A 15,716-nucleotide genomic window follows, 5' to 3' on the forward strand; every position below is an offset into this window, starting at 1 on the left:
AATTATGGCAGTTTCAACCCGGTAGGTTTCAGGTCCGTTTGTCACCCTTAGTTATAAGCTAGTAACATCTAATGACCTTTGCTAGCATTATCTCTTAATTAATAATAAATTTAATATTATTATTAGATTATTTTTTAAGAAAAAAACTATCATATTATTTAGTTGTCATTAATTCTATTCATTACAATGTTATTCTATTTTTTAATATTTTACACTATAGATCAAAGAACCTATGCATTTTTTAATTTTTAGGATGAAATTAAAAGTTGTGAAATCATTTAATATTCAATGATATTAAGAATAACAATTGTGAAAATATTTGGACTTATGAAAACCAAATAGAAAAAAATAACGACTTTTTGTTATACTCTATCAAAAAGATCTACTTAAACAAATACTTCAATATATATACTAAATAGTAAATACATTGAATAATTAAATTTTATCATACTATAGAATTTATTATGATACAATTCTGTTTTAGGAAGGATTCTACTTAAACAAATACTTCAATATATATACAATATAATACAATGATAATAATATCATGAATTAGTTGTCTAAAAAATTTTGTACAAAAAGGGTATAGCATAAGTTTTCTGTATATTTTGCAGGTCTGAATCTAGTTGGATCTAATTTGGAAGGATAATAAAGATCAAACTGAAGATGTGGAGCAATATCAGATTTAAAACTAGATACAATTGATAATTTCCAGTTAGTGTATATAATACAAATTAAAGCAAAAATGCTGCTTAATATTTTCTTGACATACTTGGTACAGAACCCTGTAAATAATAGACACATTTCTTTCTTTATTTCCTGTTGCTTCTTTATACAAATTCTTTTCATTTCTAATCCTATGAAACGTTTATCTTGTCTGGAAATTGAGGTACCTGATGCTATATGCAAATACAAAGAGAAATATTAAAACAAAAGCAACATGAGCCACAGCAACTTCTCCGAGAAAGTTGTAGTGATAACCCATTTGTTTCTCAAGGTAGTGTCTCACTGATAATGTGCCAGATCCAGGAACTGCAACTGGAGAATCTTTGTCACCTATCTGTGAGGTTAGTAGACCATATATGGTCCAAGCTGGTGGGCTAGCCCAGTAGAACCACCTCCACCATATTGGAATTTGCTGCAAAAATTGAGAAGGACAATGATATTTCAGGTTAAAACTTCACTTACATGATTCAATATCTAATAGAAAGAATGGATAGACAATAATATAACAAAATATATGTAATACTAGCTTCTTCATGAAGATTCTTGATTACCTATCAACTTAGAGCCAAAAAAGATTTCCATATATGTGCATTTAATGTGTGATCTATATTCCTTAAACAAGAAGGATAATGTGCAATTTGCTTTCTTACTCATGGCTACAAACAGATTTGATCATTGGTTTTCTATACATACCGACTTTCGGATAAGGAAACCGGCGAACATGTTCCAGAACATCAGGAAGAAGGACATGACAATCGCAGCGATTTGGTGGTTTGGTGTGAGAGCCACAGTCATCATTCCATAAAGTGTGAAGTAGACAAAAGAAATGAATATGAAATAGTATAACCAGAAGAACTTGTCAGCATGCCAAAGGAACCCCATCATTGAGTGAATGATAAGTGTGTAGATCATTGTCTGGATTGCAACATATATACATTCTATTGCTACCTGCATTAGATTTCATGAATCTTCTCAGTAATTGGGAATAAATTATCAATTGTTTTTGCTTTGTATCTGTGAAAAGGGTCATCTTTTGTTCACCTGAGCAATTGCATAAGGGAGAGCTGAGTACATTCCAGCCGCTCTTTCTCGGTAGAACACAGTTCTTTCTATTGCAACAACAGGTTGGACAGCATTTGTGTTGGTGGATCCAAGAAAGAAAATTGTAGTATACATAGCTCCCACTAGATTTATAAGGTCCTGCTCTGTTTCACTGCAAGAAAGAAAAGTAATTTTCCTCACATGAAACTAATTTGACAAGATTTTGATGATTCCTAAAAGTATTTCAACTACACTTCTATTCAATCCAAAATTTTAACAGGAAGTATCATCCAACATGAACAAAGCTTTGAGATGTTTCATTGCCATCAAACAAAGAATTCATGACACTCTTGGTTTTATGTAAAGTTCAACTCTCTTTCGTATAAAACATAGAAGTTAAAACATCTTGCAAACTTACGTTTTATCTCCTTTTTTCCAAAAAATGAATCCAAAAATTATCCCTACAGCTATTGTCATGAAGAACCGGATGGCATTATAAGTTGGATTCCTCCAGTATGACATTTGCTGTTTCCAAAAGCAAGCTTTGCACTGAGTTATGAAGGACTGAGAGTATCTAGTAGGGAAATAAAGGTCCTTTGTTCCCGGTAATGGTGTGCTTAGCTCTTCAATAAGCTCTTGATTCCTCCTGAAAAGAGTTGATATAAAAAATGTAAGATGATGTATAATTTCGGATTTGGCAGTGTTTGGCAATGAAGTTCCAAGCTATGCTTAACTGATATAATTCTGACTTATTGTACAATTCTGCAAAGTCTACACCAAGCTGAGACTCAACTGCAGGGGAACTGATCTCTAACATCCATGTCGCGGGGTTATATCCGTCTCTGATTTTCGGTACTCCTGGAATAGCCTGAAAAACATTACATAGTTTACATTGATTACTAATACATTTTGGCATTTGCAGTACAGAACTTCAGAAATCATACTCACCTCAAAGTATTCTATAAGTTTTTGAGAATGTAGACCAAGGGGACCACCGTATATGATTTGTCCTCCTCTCTTCATCAAAAGAAGCTGAAGGAAACATGAAAATTAAGAGAGCACTGTGTCTTCATAACTGCTATAGAAAAATAATGTTTATCTTGAAATACTGGGAATTCATACCTCATCAAAAGCTTCAAATATGTCAATGCTTGGTTGATGAATGGTGCAGACTACAGTTCTACCAGTATCCACTGTATTTCTGACGGTACGCATAACGACTGCTGCGGCTCTAGCATCAAGTCCAGAAGTTGGCTCATCCATAAATATGATAGAAGGATTTGCAACCAATTCCACAGCAATGGTGAGTCTCTTTCTTTGTTCAGTTGATAAACCATTAATGGCAGGAAGGCCTACTAGAAAATTCCTCATCAGATTTAGCTCAACAAGCTTCATAACTTCCTCAACAAACATCTGCAATACATGGAAATTGTTTTAGAATAATGGTTCTATTTACATCAATTTAGGGTGGTTTAAGATTTAGGAAGAAACACACCATCTTTGTTTCTTTGTTGATCTCTTTACCAAGACGCAGCCAAGCAGAAAACACGACGGATTCATAGACTGTTAGATTTGGAGAATGGATATCATTTTGTTCACAATAACCGCTAACCCTTGCAAATGTTTCTTGGTTCTTTGGATAACCAGATATGTAGATGCTTCCTTCAATGTAACCACCAGTTTTTCTTCCTGCAAGAACATCCATCAATGTAGTTTTTCCAGCACCAGTTACACCTACTAATGCTGTTAGTAATCCAGGCCTGAAAGCTCCACTAACATTCCTTAGTAATTGTAACCGATTCTCTTCAACTCCTTGTTTTTTAACTTCCTGATACCAACAAAAATGTTACCACATTATAAATACTCCAGAGGATTAACATAGTTACAAATATAGAAAAACCACAAAGTATTTGTCATAGATAGGAAATTGATGTAGGACTAGAGTGTTCTGCAATTTACAGATGGCATAATGTAGTAGTTCACGTGATTGAATGCAAGCGATAGGGGCCGAAAGGGTAACACCATTCCCCTCTTGGCTTTTGAATCATCTGGATTGCTTCTTTCTGCTAGCTCAGTGCCTGCATTTAGCCATTAGCTTGTTGTTCAAAAGGAAATATACTATTTCTAATCCTAACAGATGGTGTAATTTTCAAACTGTTAAGAAAGAAACAAATGTTGAATACAAGATGAAAATCATTCTGCATCAACTAGAAAGTTATCTGATTTCAGAATAATGACAAAGTACACATTATAATGGAACGTGACTAGTTTTGAAAGAACAAAGCAGGTACTTTTCTAAAAACTTGCTGTGACATATAGCATTAAGTTGACTCTTTCCAACAAGAGAGTGCATTTTCCCAGAAGAAAAGTATTTTTACAGGATATCAGCAAGAAAGAAAATGGTAAGATCTAGTAGGCTCAAATTTTTTCGCAGTTGAAGCATTACTCTGTTTTGTAGTTCCCTCCATCTCGTCTTCATCATCCACAATAATTGATTTGGAATCACCAAATGCTGCAATTTAACTTTCAACATCTTGTTAGGAACAGTCTTATATTATATCACAACAGAAACAAGTAGTCTTGAAACTTACGATTCAGAAATGTCAGAGCAGCAATGAAACAAATGTTGAAGAGTAGCGAAAAGCCTAGGAGAGCACCAACAGAAATCCAGTACCAATAGTCTTCTGTAAACATGCCTCTAGCCCTGAGAAGAGCTTTCCCAACTGTAGGCTCAGGAATTCTCGGGTCCGTATTAGGCTGAAAAGAAGATAAATGAATGCAGTTATACAATGAAATCAAATAAAGAAAATTTGGCCACATTTTCAAGATCTTACAGCACTCCATCTTTTGTCAAGGAATTCATTGATGGCAATGGCATTTTGACCATACATCATTGGAGATGCATAATAGCCCCATATCATCCAAGGTTCAATATCATCTGCAAAAGTAGACTACTTGATTTTCATGAATTATTCCACTTCCTTTTTTGTGCAATTTCTTGAAATGATAAAAGTTTTCTGCCATGCATTATTTCATTTCATTTCATTTGACTATGAAGTAGAGAAGAAAAAGAAAACAACTGAGGCTCACCTCTGGCTATAATGAATCCACCAAGCACAAAAACAAGTAGCAGTACAAAGGTACCAAGTGTATTTGCCACAATTTGTGTTCTTCCTAGAGCCGCAATGAATCGGAAAAGTGATAAAGCCATCTGATGAACACAGAAGAATGCTAAGAACTGACGAAAAAACCTGCAACAATTATTCTGGGATCATTATTCAATACGGCAAAAGAAATATAGTTAAAATATTAAAAATAAAAATTAACTAGAGAAGCATATGAATTACTTTAAGCCCTATGTGTTTGACAATATTAGCTCTTCAACAAATTATTTTTAAGCATGCACATGCACCAATAGTACAACTAGAGAATGTGGAACAATTTATAAGAAACAATTTATAGATATATAATTAGCAGCACAAATTTATCAACTAAGGATATATTCTTTGAAATAAACTAATTAGTGAACTGTCATACCTACTTGCAGGTGGAGCAAACCCTATAGTGTAATAAGTAAGGCAAACCCATAACCCTGACTCAATGAAAGATAGAGGGATCCGAAATATCCATACTGGAAGTGCGAATGCCCAAGCCGGAAAAAATAACAAATCTCTCTGCTTGAAGAAAACGGGGAGCCTAAAAATAGTCAAAGCAAGCTCAGCCATTCCATTGAACATTATATTGATGAGACTGAAGAACAATGCACCATAAAATTTTCCCCCATCCTGAAGTTGGCCATGTTTCATTGTTGTTCTAAAGAACACTGTCATAGCAATCAAAGACATGATCATGATCTGAGTTGTCTTGAATATGTATATAAAAGAGCTGCGCTTCATCAGTAGCCATTCTCTAGCAAAGCAAGCCTTGAAGAGTTCTAACTTTGGTATCCCATATTTTTCTTGAACCAAAGCAGCAGGATGAGATTTACTGCGGTCGAAAGGAACCTGAAGATCTTCACAAATCTTTTGGCCAATTCTGTAATTATAGAAGTGAGCTACAAACTCAGAAACAGTGATATAATGATAAGGTGTGTCCCTTTTGAACCAGTACTGCTCTTGATCCTTTCTGGAAGTAACCTCCTGTAAAAAGTCAGCAACTCCTTTCCTTTCCGGGCATTTGAAGCCTACGCTTTCGAAAAAATCAAGAACATTTTCGCGTGGTCCTTGGTAGACAATCTGGCCTTCTGAAAGCAAGATTATGTCATCAAAGAGATCATAAGCTTCTGGTGCAGGTTGCAGAAGCGAGATTATCATTGTAACATCCATGATATGAACTAGTTGCCTCAAGAATTTGACTATTTGGAATGTTGTGGAGCTATCCAAACCGGTCGAGATCCCATCCATTAAGAAAACTTTTGCAGGTCCTACCAACATCTCACCTGCATACACAGCATAAAAGCAATGGCTTGATATTTCTAGAATGGAAAACAATTGAAGCATACTTACATGTTTTAGTTATTCCCACATACCGGTAGTTAACCGCCTTTTTTCTCCTCCGGATATTCCCCTTCTCATCTGATCTCCTACCAAAGTATCAGCACATATTTCCAATCCAAGAAGCTGAGTTCATTTTTTAGGATGTTAGGCATAGTGAAACTCAATATAATCTCTTAAGGAGTTGTCATTAAAATAAGAATTGAGGCATCAAACCTTAAGAACATAATCTGTAATGAGACTTGTTTCTTGACCTTCAACTGCTGTAGCTTTCATGAAAGCATCTATCTCGGGATCCGGCTTGATTCCTGATTGCTTTTCTCTTCTTGTCAACTCCACCAATAGTTCAAACCTCGTTCCGACTCCCAAGCAGCGTCCCGAAAAGTCTAATGTCTCTCTCACTGTCATTTCTCCATGATGAAGATTTTGCTCACTGATATAAGCACATGTTCTTTGAGGAACAAACTCTGATAACTCATGACCATTGTAGGTGACTCTTCCTGATGCCTATTGACAAGTTTTGATGGTGCACAATTAAAACCAAGAATTGATTTACACTCCAATGTAGCTTATTTTACTGGATTTATTGTCCATGATTCACAGGTGAAAGGCACAATCCATTATTATTAGTATTTTGAGGTCAATCATATTCAGTGTTTCACTATATTCCTTAACATAATTATAATAATTAATCTGTTGAGAATGAATAAAGCATGAATAAGTACTTGACAGGTTAACATGATATATTGTATGACATGATAAATTTATGGAACAGTTACAAAAATCCATTAACAAGTGAAGCATCAAATCCTAAGTCATGCTATAATATCATTTAAATTCAATAATGATCATAGTAATAATGGCTTTGTTTGTTGAAATGGAGCAAGAGGATGAACAACCCTTAAATCCCTGTCCAATTTCCCAGCAAGTGCCTTCAGCAGTGTAGTTTTTCCTGATCCTGGAGGCCCCAAAAGCAAGGTCATTCTGGAGAGTGTTTGAGTAAACATAGAATGGAGAATAAAATAAAAAAGTTAGCAGTATACCTGAAATAATTCATTGATGCATTTGTTGGGGTAGGGGAGATTATATTTTGTTATAAGTTAAGACTATTTTTGTGTAAGCTAACACAATTGAGTTGGGATTATCTTCAAACATCTTAAGGGCACAACTTTAATTTGAAGAATCTTGTGAATTAGGAAATAATAAATGACTCCATCATATATATATACCTTGCTGGCCTGAGGATTCCACTAACATCTTGTAGTATCTTCACAACACTTTTATTTGAGGGGAAAATTTTAATTGATCTAAGAACTGTCTGTTATCACAAAAAAATTAAAAGGAAATACCTTAGACAATGCTTCTTAAAATGAGTATACATCTAACATAACTTGAATCTTAGATGTTGCAAATCAACTTCTTGGAGTAAACTAAACTAACCAAACTATTTGGTTTGGTAAAGCTTTTTAAAGAAGTGTTTGTGCTTTTTAAAAGTTCAAGCTCCTCATTTTGTATTTGGTAAATAAAAAAGATCATGTACTTATGCTTGCAGCTTTTAAAAGATCGGGTACTTTTGAAAGCACCTAGGATAGAACTTTTCAAAGTTGGCTTGTACTTTTTAAAATTTAAAAGTCTAATATAACCTCATATGTTAACGAATTTTCAAGTTTAATACTTGCATTTATGTCTATTATAGTATTTTTAAATTTTAAAAGCTATTTTACCAAACACAATTGATGTTGCTTATGTTTATTAAAAGCTATTTTTGATTTGATTTATCAAACATAAATACTACAACTTTTAAAAAGTCATCTTTTAAAAATTAACTTTTATAAGCTATTTTTGAAAAGTAAAAGCTTTACCAAACTAAGCCTAAAACTAAATGATGAGTAATATGTCACCAAGCACAAAAGAGACCACTCACACGAAGTAAAAATTATTAAATAGTTTAACAATTAGTTAAAAATTGATTCCACTAACATCTTTGTTAAAAATTGATTTAGTAATTGTAAAATTGAGTCTCATTTTTTGGAAAAAGAAAACAAAACTTTTAGAAATTAATTTTAGAAGAATATTATATAAGATTGTTTACAATTATGTTTTATAAATAAAATTATTTTAATTAATAACCTGACTATAGATAAAATTTCTGATTGGTCAAGCGAAGTCCTACATGGCATGAGATCTACCATGGTCCCAAGAGAGTGAGAAGTGAAGAGCAATAAGATAGAAGAACATAGAAGGGTTCCATGATTGGGAAATCACTTTCAAACCTCCACATTCTACATAAATAACAGCTATGATTATTATTTGATATTTCCATTCTTCTTTCTCTTTTTTATTTATCGAGAATTGTAGAAATATATGTTATGCAAGAATAATATTATTATAAAAAATATTTTTTCAACATTCTAATTTTCATATTTGGTAGCATACTACATTGAAATTTAATGTGATTCTTAATTTAACACTTAAACTTTTAGTTTCTACTCTTCGTCTTATTCGTGCTAATAGAACATTAACGTTTTAGAAATTCAAATAACACTATCGTAAAATTATTAATAAGAAAAAGGAGAAAACATCATGCCATGTGGGAATAAAATCAATTTCAAGTTTTTGTAATTTTCTATGGCAGCCTTTTGAAACATATATAAGAATCTCTACCCGACAAAGAATTGAAGTCTATCTAACAAGTAACAACCAATAATAATTAGTTAAGTTTTGATGTCTTCTTTTCAAAAATTTAATTTCAATGTATTGATAATATATTTATACAATAGTTCAATTATATCTGTTTTTTTAAATAATTATTTATGTCATTAATGTAAAAAATAATTATTTTTATTAATGTATTATTACATAATTAAATACATATGTAGATCTGCTTTATAGTTATAGTGCATTAAAACTAAAGTATTCTTTTAAAACCTCACCAACACGCCAAAAGTTAATTCTGTATTTATTATTTGAGTAGTAATAATATATAAAAGATTATCTACCACAGTAATAATTGTTTCTAAATGTGGCAAGGTTCATATTGAACCTACAGAATGGTATAACAAACTAAGGTGCTACTTAATTTTAGAAATACCTCAAGAGCATTGAGTGTGGAGTTGAATAGTGTTGGCAATGCTCTGGTTCCTTTATATGCATCACCTTCTACAAATAAATGCTCAAATCGAACTTCAACCTTAGCAATCTCTATACCCACCCTAATAATTAAAACACAAACACAAAGTGAAGCTTATTAATAATCAACAAGTCTTGTAAATTAGACAATTTGAAGAATGGAATTTTCAGAACAGAAACAATGTATAGATACAAATATAATTAACTATATGAAAAAAAAATGTAACCAGAATACTTTTCGTTTAAAATCTAAAATTATATGACATGCTCACAAAATAAGCCCATAATTTATGTGTGCAAAACTAAATATATGTGTAAATTATTACTGGTTAAGTATCGATAAAAAATGATAATATTTGCTAGTAATATAGTGTTATAGAAAATATTTTGTGACCTGTCAATCCTGTCCCTCATTCTGGAGAGGAACTTCTCATTATCTTCTTCAACAGTTCTGAGCATAGCTTCCAAGAACCTCTTCTTTTCATTGATACCAAGCTTGAATATATCAATTTCTTCATAGTTAGAGCTTCCATTCTCAAGAACTTGCTTGACTATGCTCTTTCTCATCCTCTCAAAAGTTGGTAGCCTCTCTATGGCTGCCCACTTTAGCTCTTCCTCATCATCTTCTCCTTCTCTTTCTTTGCTCCACACCTCGCTTCCGCCGCGCCCACTCGCCGATGCCCAGCTCCTCCTGCTTGATGATCCTATCCCTATGCTCCTCCTTATACTACTCATAATCTCACCTGAGTCCAATGATTCCTCCATTTCCATGTGCTAATCAAGAACAACGGTTTAATTTGTTATGTGAAGATGAGTGTTTATTACTAATTGGCTCTAGAGTCTATATTAAAGTAGTTATAGAGAGAGTGTGGTTGAAGAAGTTGAAGAAGAAGAAGAAGAAGAATGTGAACATGTGAAACTAACTAGATTAAGAGAAGGTGTTATGAGAAGGACATAAATGGAAAATGGTGGGTACAACTGTGTTGTTTAGTAATTATCAGGGAAGCTACCTTTCTTTGTCCAAAGCAAAATTCATGAATCAAATTAAAGTTAAACAACAACGACTGTCTGTACAGAAATTAATCTTAATCTCTGTGACTTGTTTAACTAAACTTGCCTTTGCCACGGATGGAAAGTTATCATGCATATTAAGAAATTATTGTGTCTATTTTGGTAAATTAATAATCCAGCTTGCAAATTAAATGAGTAATAATCTCAAAACTGTTTCATACAAATGCATGCATTGCTACCGCTTCCTTTTTTTTATAATAAATTTTATGAAAATTTAATCGGTTATAAATTGGTAAAGTCAAAGATTTAATAGTTTAAAAGTTTTACTAAAATTAAATTGAAATTAATCAAAATATAATAAAATAATATATTATATATAAAAAATATATTTTAAACAATAATTTTTATATTTTCTTATTTGAAATTAGTTCATCACTAAAAATCAGACCAAATTTTTCAAATTTTTACTAATTTATTATCAATTATTTTTATCTTTAATTACATCGACCTGATTTAATTTCGTCAAATTGGCCGATTGGTCTGAGTCTCAAAAGTCAAAACTAGAATTCAGTTTATCTCTGTTTTTTTTTTTATTGGAAATTAATTACCTACATGCTTTCAATAATACACAATCTTTTAGAGAAAAGATTCGTTAGAATCATGTGATATGATTATTGATCTTGTGAGTCGTATTGCTTTAATTTATTTTATCTAATAATTATTATAATTGAATTTTATTAATCATGTAGTATATTAGGCAGTTGTATTTAAGCCAATGTTGGGATATTCTCGACTTTGTTTCAACTTTCAAGATGATAACTACAAAACGAATAAATAAGATGTTTTTCTTCCAATTGCAGGCTAATGCAAAACATGCGTGGACAAATTGATGTCTTATGATAGCATATAATTTTAGGGTGATTATTATAGTGTCTAAAAGTGTTTGTCTAATTTATCAAAGAAGGTTAAAAATTAATATTTAATTTTAAAAATAATTATTAAATATTTAAAAATTATCATAAAAAATAAGTTAGACAAAAGTTAGACACCAAATTACAAGTACTATAGAATTCACCTAATTTCAATATACAGGAGAATGGATGGTTAAAACTTTCCTGTTTCCATTAACTTATTATAATCTATCTTCGTTTCTGGCACGACTTTGTGACTTCATGCATCACGAAATGACAGTGGTGCTATCGATGCATACACAGTTGCATGCTATACAGTTGATAAATGAAAATATTATAATAAATGATGTTATAATTTTTTATTTTAAATTTTTTTAATTATTATTATGCAAATAAAATAATATATTGTGAACCATATGGAAATCTCATTTATTGCTAAATAGTGACTAGTTGACTACTACTTAAGATATATTTTTTTAAAGCTGAGTCATAATAACATGGTGGTCAAAATCGAATTCATGAATCGATCATGTTATTAATATATTGGGTTATTGGTTAAATTAGTTCACTTAGTTTTACGTAAATAAATATATCAAATATTAATAAAATATTAATTTAAATGATATAATTTTTTTATATTTATTTAAAAATTATAAATTTAAATTTTTTTATGTTTAATAAAAATAAATAAGTAAATAAATAAAATAATTAAAATTTTAAAAATATTTTTTTATTAATATTTTAAAAATAATTAAATTTTAACAAATTATAATTAACAAGATATAATTTAATTATTATTAAATAAATATATAAAATTTTAATATCTTTTATAATAAAAATTTTTTAATTTTAATTTTATTTTTATATTAATGTAACTATTTTAAATTTATAACTAACTAACTAATTTATGTTTATTATATACTATGTATATATATTTATTGAAATATAATTATATTATAATTAATAAAAATATTTTATATGTTTTATTTATGCATATTCAATAATATTTATATTTATATTAATAATTATGCATAATAAAAAATATAATTAACTTAAACATATGTAAGTATATAATTAATAATTATTATATAAAATAGCAAAGAATAGTGTATGTTAGTGACAAAGAGAATATGCAGGAATAAGAAGGACCTAAATTTGAAGTACGACTTTATCAATTTTAGAATTTTTATCTGAGCAATTCGATGAACTATTTTTACCGAATTTGATTAATTTCTGTTAAATTTGATTAATTTCTGTCAGTTTTCAAGTAGAAACGGTCTTCAGAATAAATTAGACTAGATGGGAATCTAATTTTATCGACTTTTTATCGAATCAATTGATCTAATTCGATTTTAATAACTATGTCTAATAAGATTAAGGCTAATTTGTAGTGCTTATTATTTGAGATCTAATTTTTATTTAATTTATTTTTATAGTAAATTTTAAATATTTTAAATTATTTATTTTATATTTTTTAAATTAAATATTATTTTTTATTTTATTTTTTGATAATTAAATATTATTTTCTAAGTACCATAATAATTACTGAAGATTAATTAAATTGGAGTCATGACTGTCTCTTAAATTTGTTTAGTTGAAACATTAAAGGCATTAAAGGATTAGTTCACGATTGGAAAACAGTTATGGAATAGTAGTAGGTCACTTAACAGATATTAGTTTTTATTATGTTAGACCGAAAAATATCATAAAAAAATATTCCATTAATGATGATGCTTGGTAGTAATATCTTAGTTTATTAATTAAAGTGTGAATGTACAATCCGAGAAGAAGACGGGGATGAAACTGAAAATATATGTAGTCTTAAGTGTTAACTCTCACCTCACAAGGATAAGCTAAAATGATAGCAACACCTAACTACTGTAGCCCTAGTGCTATTAATTATATGCAGTTGAAAATTTAATTGGATGTAGATGTTTTTAAATCTCTCTCGTCAGATTCTGATTGGTTCTTGCGTTATGCCATGCTGAACCTCTTGATGGAGCTTTCAGAATGGCTTTTGCCGATTAATTAATAGGTCTTCTAAGATTAATCGTTAAGATAGATTAGGAATTTTTTACTAAAATAAAATTAAATAAATTAGATATTTATTATTTTAAATATTATATAAATTATTGCGATTATTTTGAATAGGAAAATATTAAGAGTCAATACTTTTAATTAAAAAAATGAAAATTAACTACTATTATTTGAAATATAAAATAGTTACAAAAATATTAATAATCTAATGTTTCTCTTTTGAGTATATCCACAATGTATTATTATGTCAGCGAAACTGTGAAAGTAATTATTAGTTTTCACATTTATTTTTAGAATGATCACAGAAAAAAAGAAAAAATATATATATAATTTTAATGGCTATGCCAAAGGGGTTCATTTCTGGTCTTTTCCATTAGAAAATAAAACAATAAATAAAAATTAATAAAATAAATTACAAAATTTATATCTAGTCTATCTAAAAAGTCGTAGGCAGCTACTACCTTCTAATAATAATTCCATCGTTTTCAAAGAGCATGACCTTCCGAAAAACCTGGCCTCTGCATAACATCTGCAACGGAAGATCTTATCATATATTTTACGCTGTAGCTAGTAGCTACTGTACGTAAAAATAAAAATAAAAATTTAACTTCTTAGAATTTTTTATATTAATTAATTTCTTTTAATAATACTCTTAATTTTGTTTTCATAATTGAATAAGCGTTAATTACTTGTATTTTTCATTTAGATATAGTTTTTTATCTAGACAATTTGAATATTATAGAGATTTAATTTATATATTATTTTTAATGATTTTTTAATTTTGAAAATTATTTTTAAAATGGTGAGAGAAATGAATACTATATTTAATCAATTTTCTTTTCTCACGTTCCGCACAAAAATATTTTCTGGTATCAATTTTATATTTAGAATTTGTTTAAAAAATTTTAAAAGTAATTTTTTTAAAATTTTAACTTATAAAAAATAGTAGTATTAATATTTAATATAATTTTTAAAATTAAATTGTAATTTTTAAAAATTTATTTAAAATTTTATAAAAAAAATTAATTAAAAAAATATTTTTATAATAAAATTTTTTATTATATTTTTTTAAATAAATAATTTTAAAATTAAAAATTTAAATATAAAATAATTTATTTATAAATTATTTTTAATATAAATATTTATTGTTTAAATTATTTTTTAAAAAAAATTTAATTAAACTGTTTATTTAAACTAAACTTTAATTATATATATATATATATATATATATATATATATATATTTTGTGTGTGCGAATTTTTCCTATTTGCATTAATTTGGCGGTCAGTACTCAACATAAAGCGATATCAATGTGGGGTGTGTCATATGTACTGTTGTACGTCAAGATCAGACTCAAGAGTCAAGACCAATCTTTCTCAGAAAAGTTATATAAAATGTTATTTAGACAAGGTGAATTATAGTGTATAGAGCAAAAAATCATACAAATTTAAAAATATGCGTTTTTGTTCATTAATTATACAATACATGACTTGAGTGATGTAATGATAATGTAAGAAAGAGAAAATAAACTTGGTAATTATCACAGCATAGTTAGAGACTACTATTTTTGTTACAGAACAGTAAAAATGAAATTTTTAAAAATTAAAAGATGACCTAAGATTGTGTTAAAATTTTTTAGTATAATATTAAATAAAAAATATTACAGAATATCGTTTATACTACATGTAGAATAAAATAATTTTAGATATAAATTAAAAAGAATTTTTTTAAAAGTAACAGTTAAGACATTGTTTTTAATTAAATTTGTTTGAACAACTTAAAAAAATAATTGACAAAGATAATACTAATTTAATATTAGCTGAATTTATTTTATTTTTAACAAGCAATTAGTGTGCAAAAATAATATTCTTAATTTTTTCAATAATTTTGCTTCAAATAAATTAGTACTTAATAAATAAATATTAAAATTTTAATTCATGACATTTTATTGAATAAATTAGCTTTTTAATAATATAAAAAGACAAATTAATTTTTTCTATTTTCAATTTTTGTTAATTTGATTCTTTTATTAAATTATTTTTAGAAAAATAAATGAAATTTGTCACTTTATAAAATAGGGTTTAGCTATTTTGTCTCTTAAAAATATATGTTAATATCATAAATTAATTTTTTTTATTAAAAACAAAAAATTTAAAATTTTAATATATTTATTAACATTTATTAAATACAAATATTTAAAATATTTTACTAATAATAATCCTATTTTGTGTCCAAAATATACATATTAACTAAATCCTATAAAATATACTATAGCCTAAATCATTCCTTTTTTAATTAGAGGTTAATATATTTAATATTTTAAAATATTTAATGCTAATTTGATAATTTTAAAAAATAGTTTGGGATA

General features: G+C 28.6%; 1 protein-coding gene across 1 annotated transcript; it reads right to left on the reverse strand.

Annotated features, from left to right (window-relative positions):
• Window positions 1-669: 669 nt before the first annotated feature.
• LOC112711561 (pleiotropic drug resistance protein 2) lies at window positions 670-10,451 on the reverse strand. Its single transcript, XM_025764242.3, has 20 exons — window positions 9,784-10,451; window positions 9,352-9,472; window positions 7,490-7,578; window positions 7,160-7,244; window positions 6,477-6,767; window positions 6,296-6,386; window positions 5,305-6,205; window positions 4,858-5,018; window positions 4,602-4,705; window positions 4,359-4,524; window positions 4,214-4,279; window positions 3,727-3,845; window positions 3,263-3,595; window positions 2,890-3,180; window positions 2,716-2,799; window positions 2,502-2,635; window positions 2,186-2,413; window positions 1,768-1,939; window positions 1,420-1,674; window positions 670-1,138 (listed from the first exon to the last, which is right to left on the reverse strand). The coding sequence occupies exons 1-20, from the start codon at window positions 10,158-10,160 to the stop codon at window positions 869-871; spliced, it is 4,338 nt and encodes a 1,445-aa protein (XP_025620027.1). The 5' UTR covers window positions 10,161-10,451; the 3' UTR covers window positions 670-868.
• Window positions 10,452-15,716: the final 5,265 nt, after the last annotated feature.

The sequence above is a fragment of the Arachis hypogaea genome, chromosome 9, assembly GCF_003086295.3.
Source record: "Arachis hypogaea cultivar Tifrunner chromosome 9, arahy.Tifrunner.gnm2.J5K5, whole genome shotgun sequence".
Taxonomy (NCBI): domain Eukaryota; kingdom Viridiplantae; phylum Streptophyta; class Magnoliopsida; order Fabales; family Fabaceae; genus Arachis; species Arachis hypogaea.

Bases quoted from the DNA above. Each gene is read 5' to 3' on its own strand.
- LOC112711561 (XM_025764242.3), bottom strand. From the start codon at position 10,160: ATGGAAATGGAGGAATCATTGGACTCAGGTGAGATTATGAGTAGTATA. The intron at 5,019-5,304 runs GTATGACAGTTC...TAATTGTTGCAG, and splicing joins TTTGCTCCACCTGCAAGTAG to GTTTTTTCGTCAGTTCTTAG. The intron at 1,940-2,185 runs GTAAGTTTGCAA...TCTTTCTTGCAG, and splicing joins TGGAAAAAAGGAGATAAAAC to TGAAACAGAGCAGGACCTTA.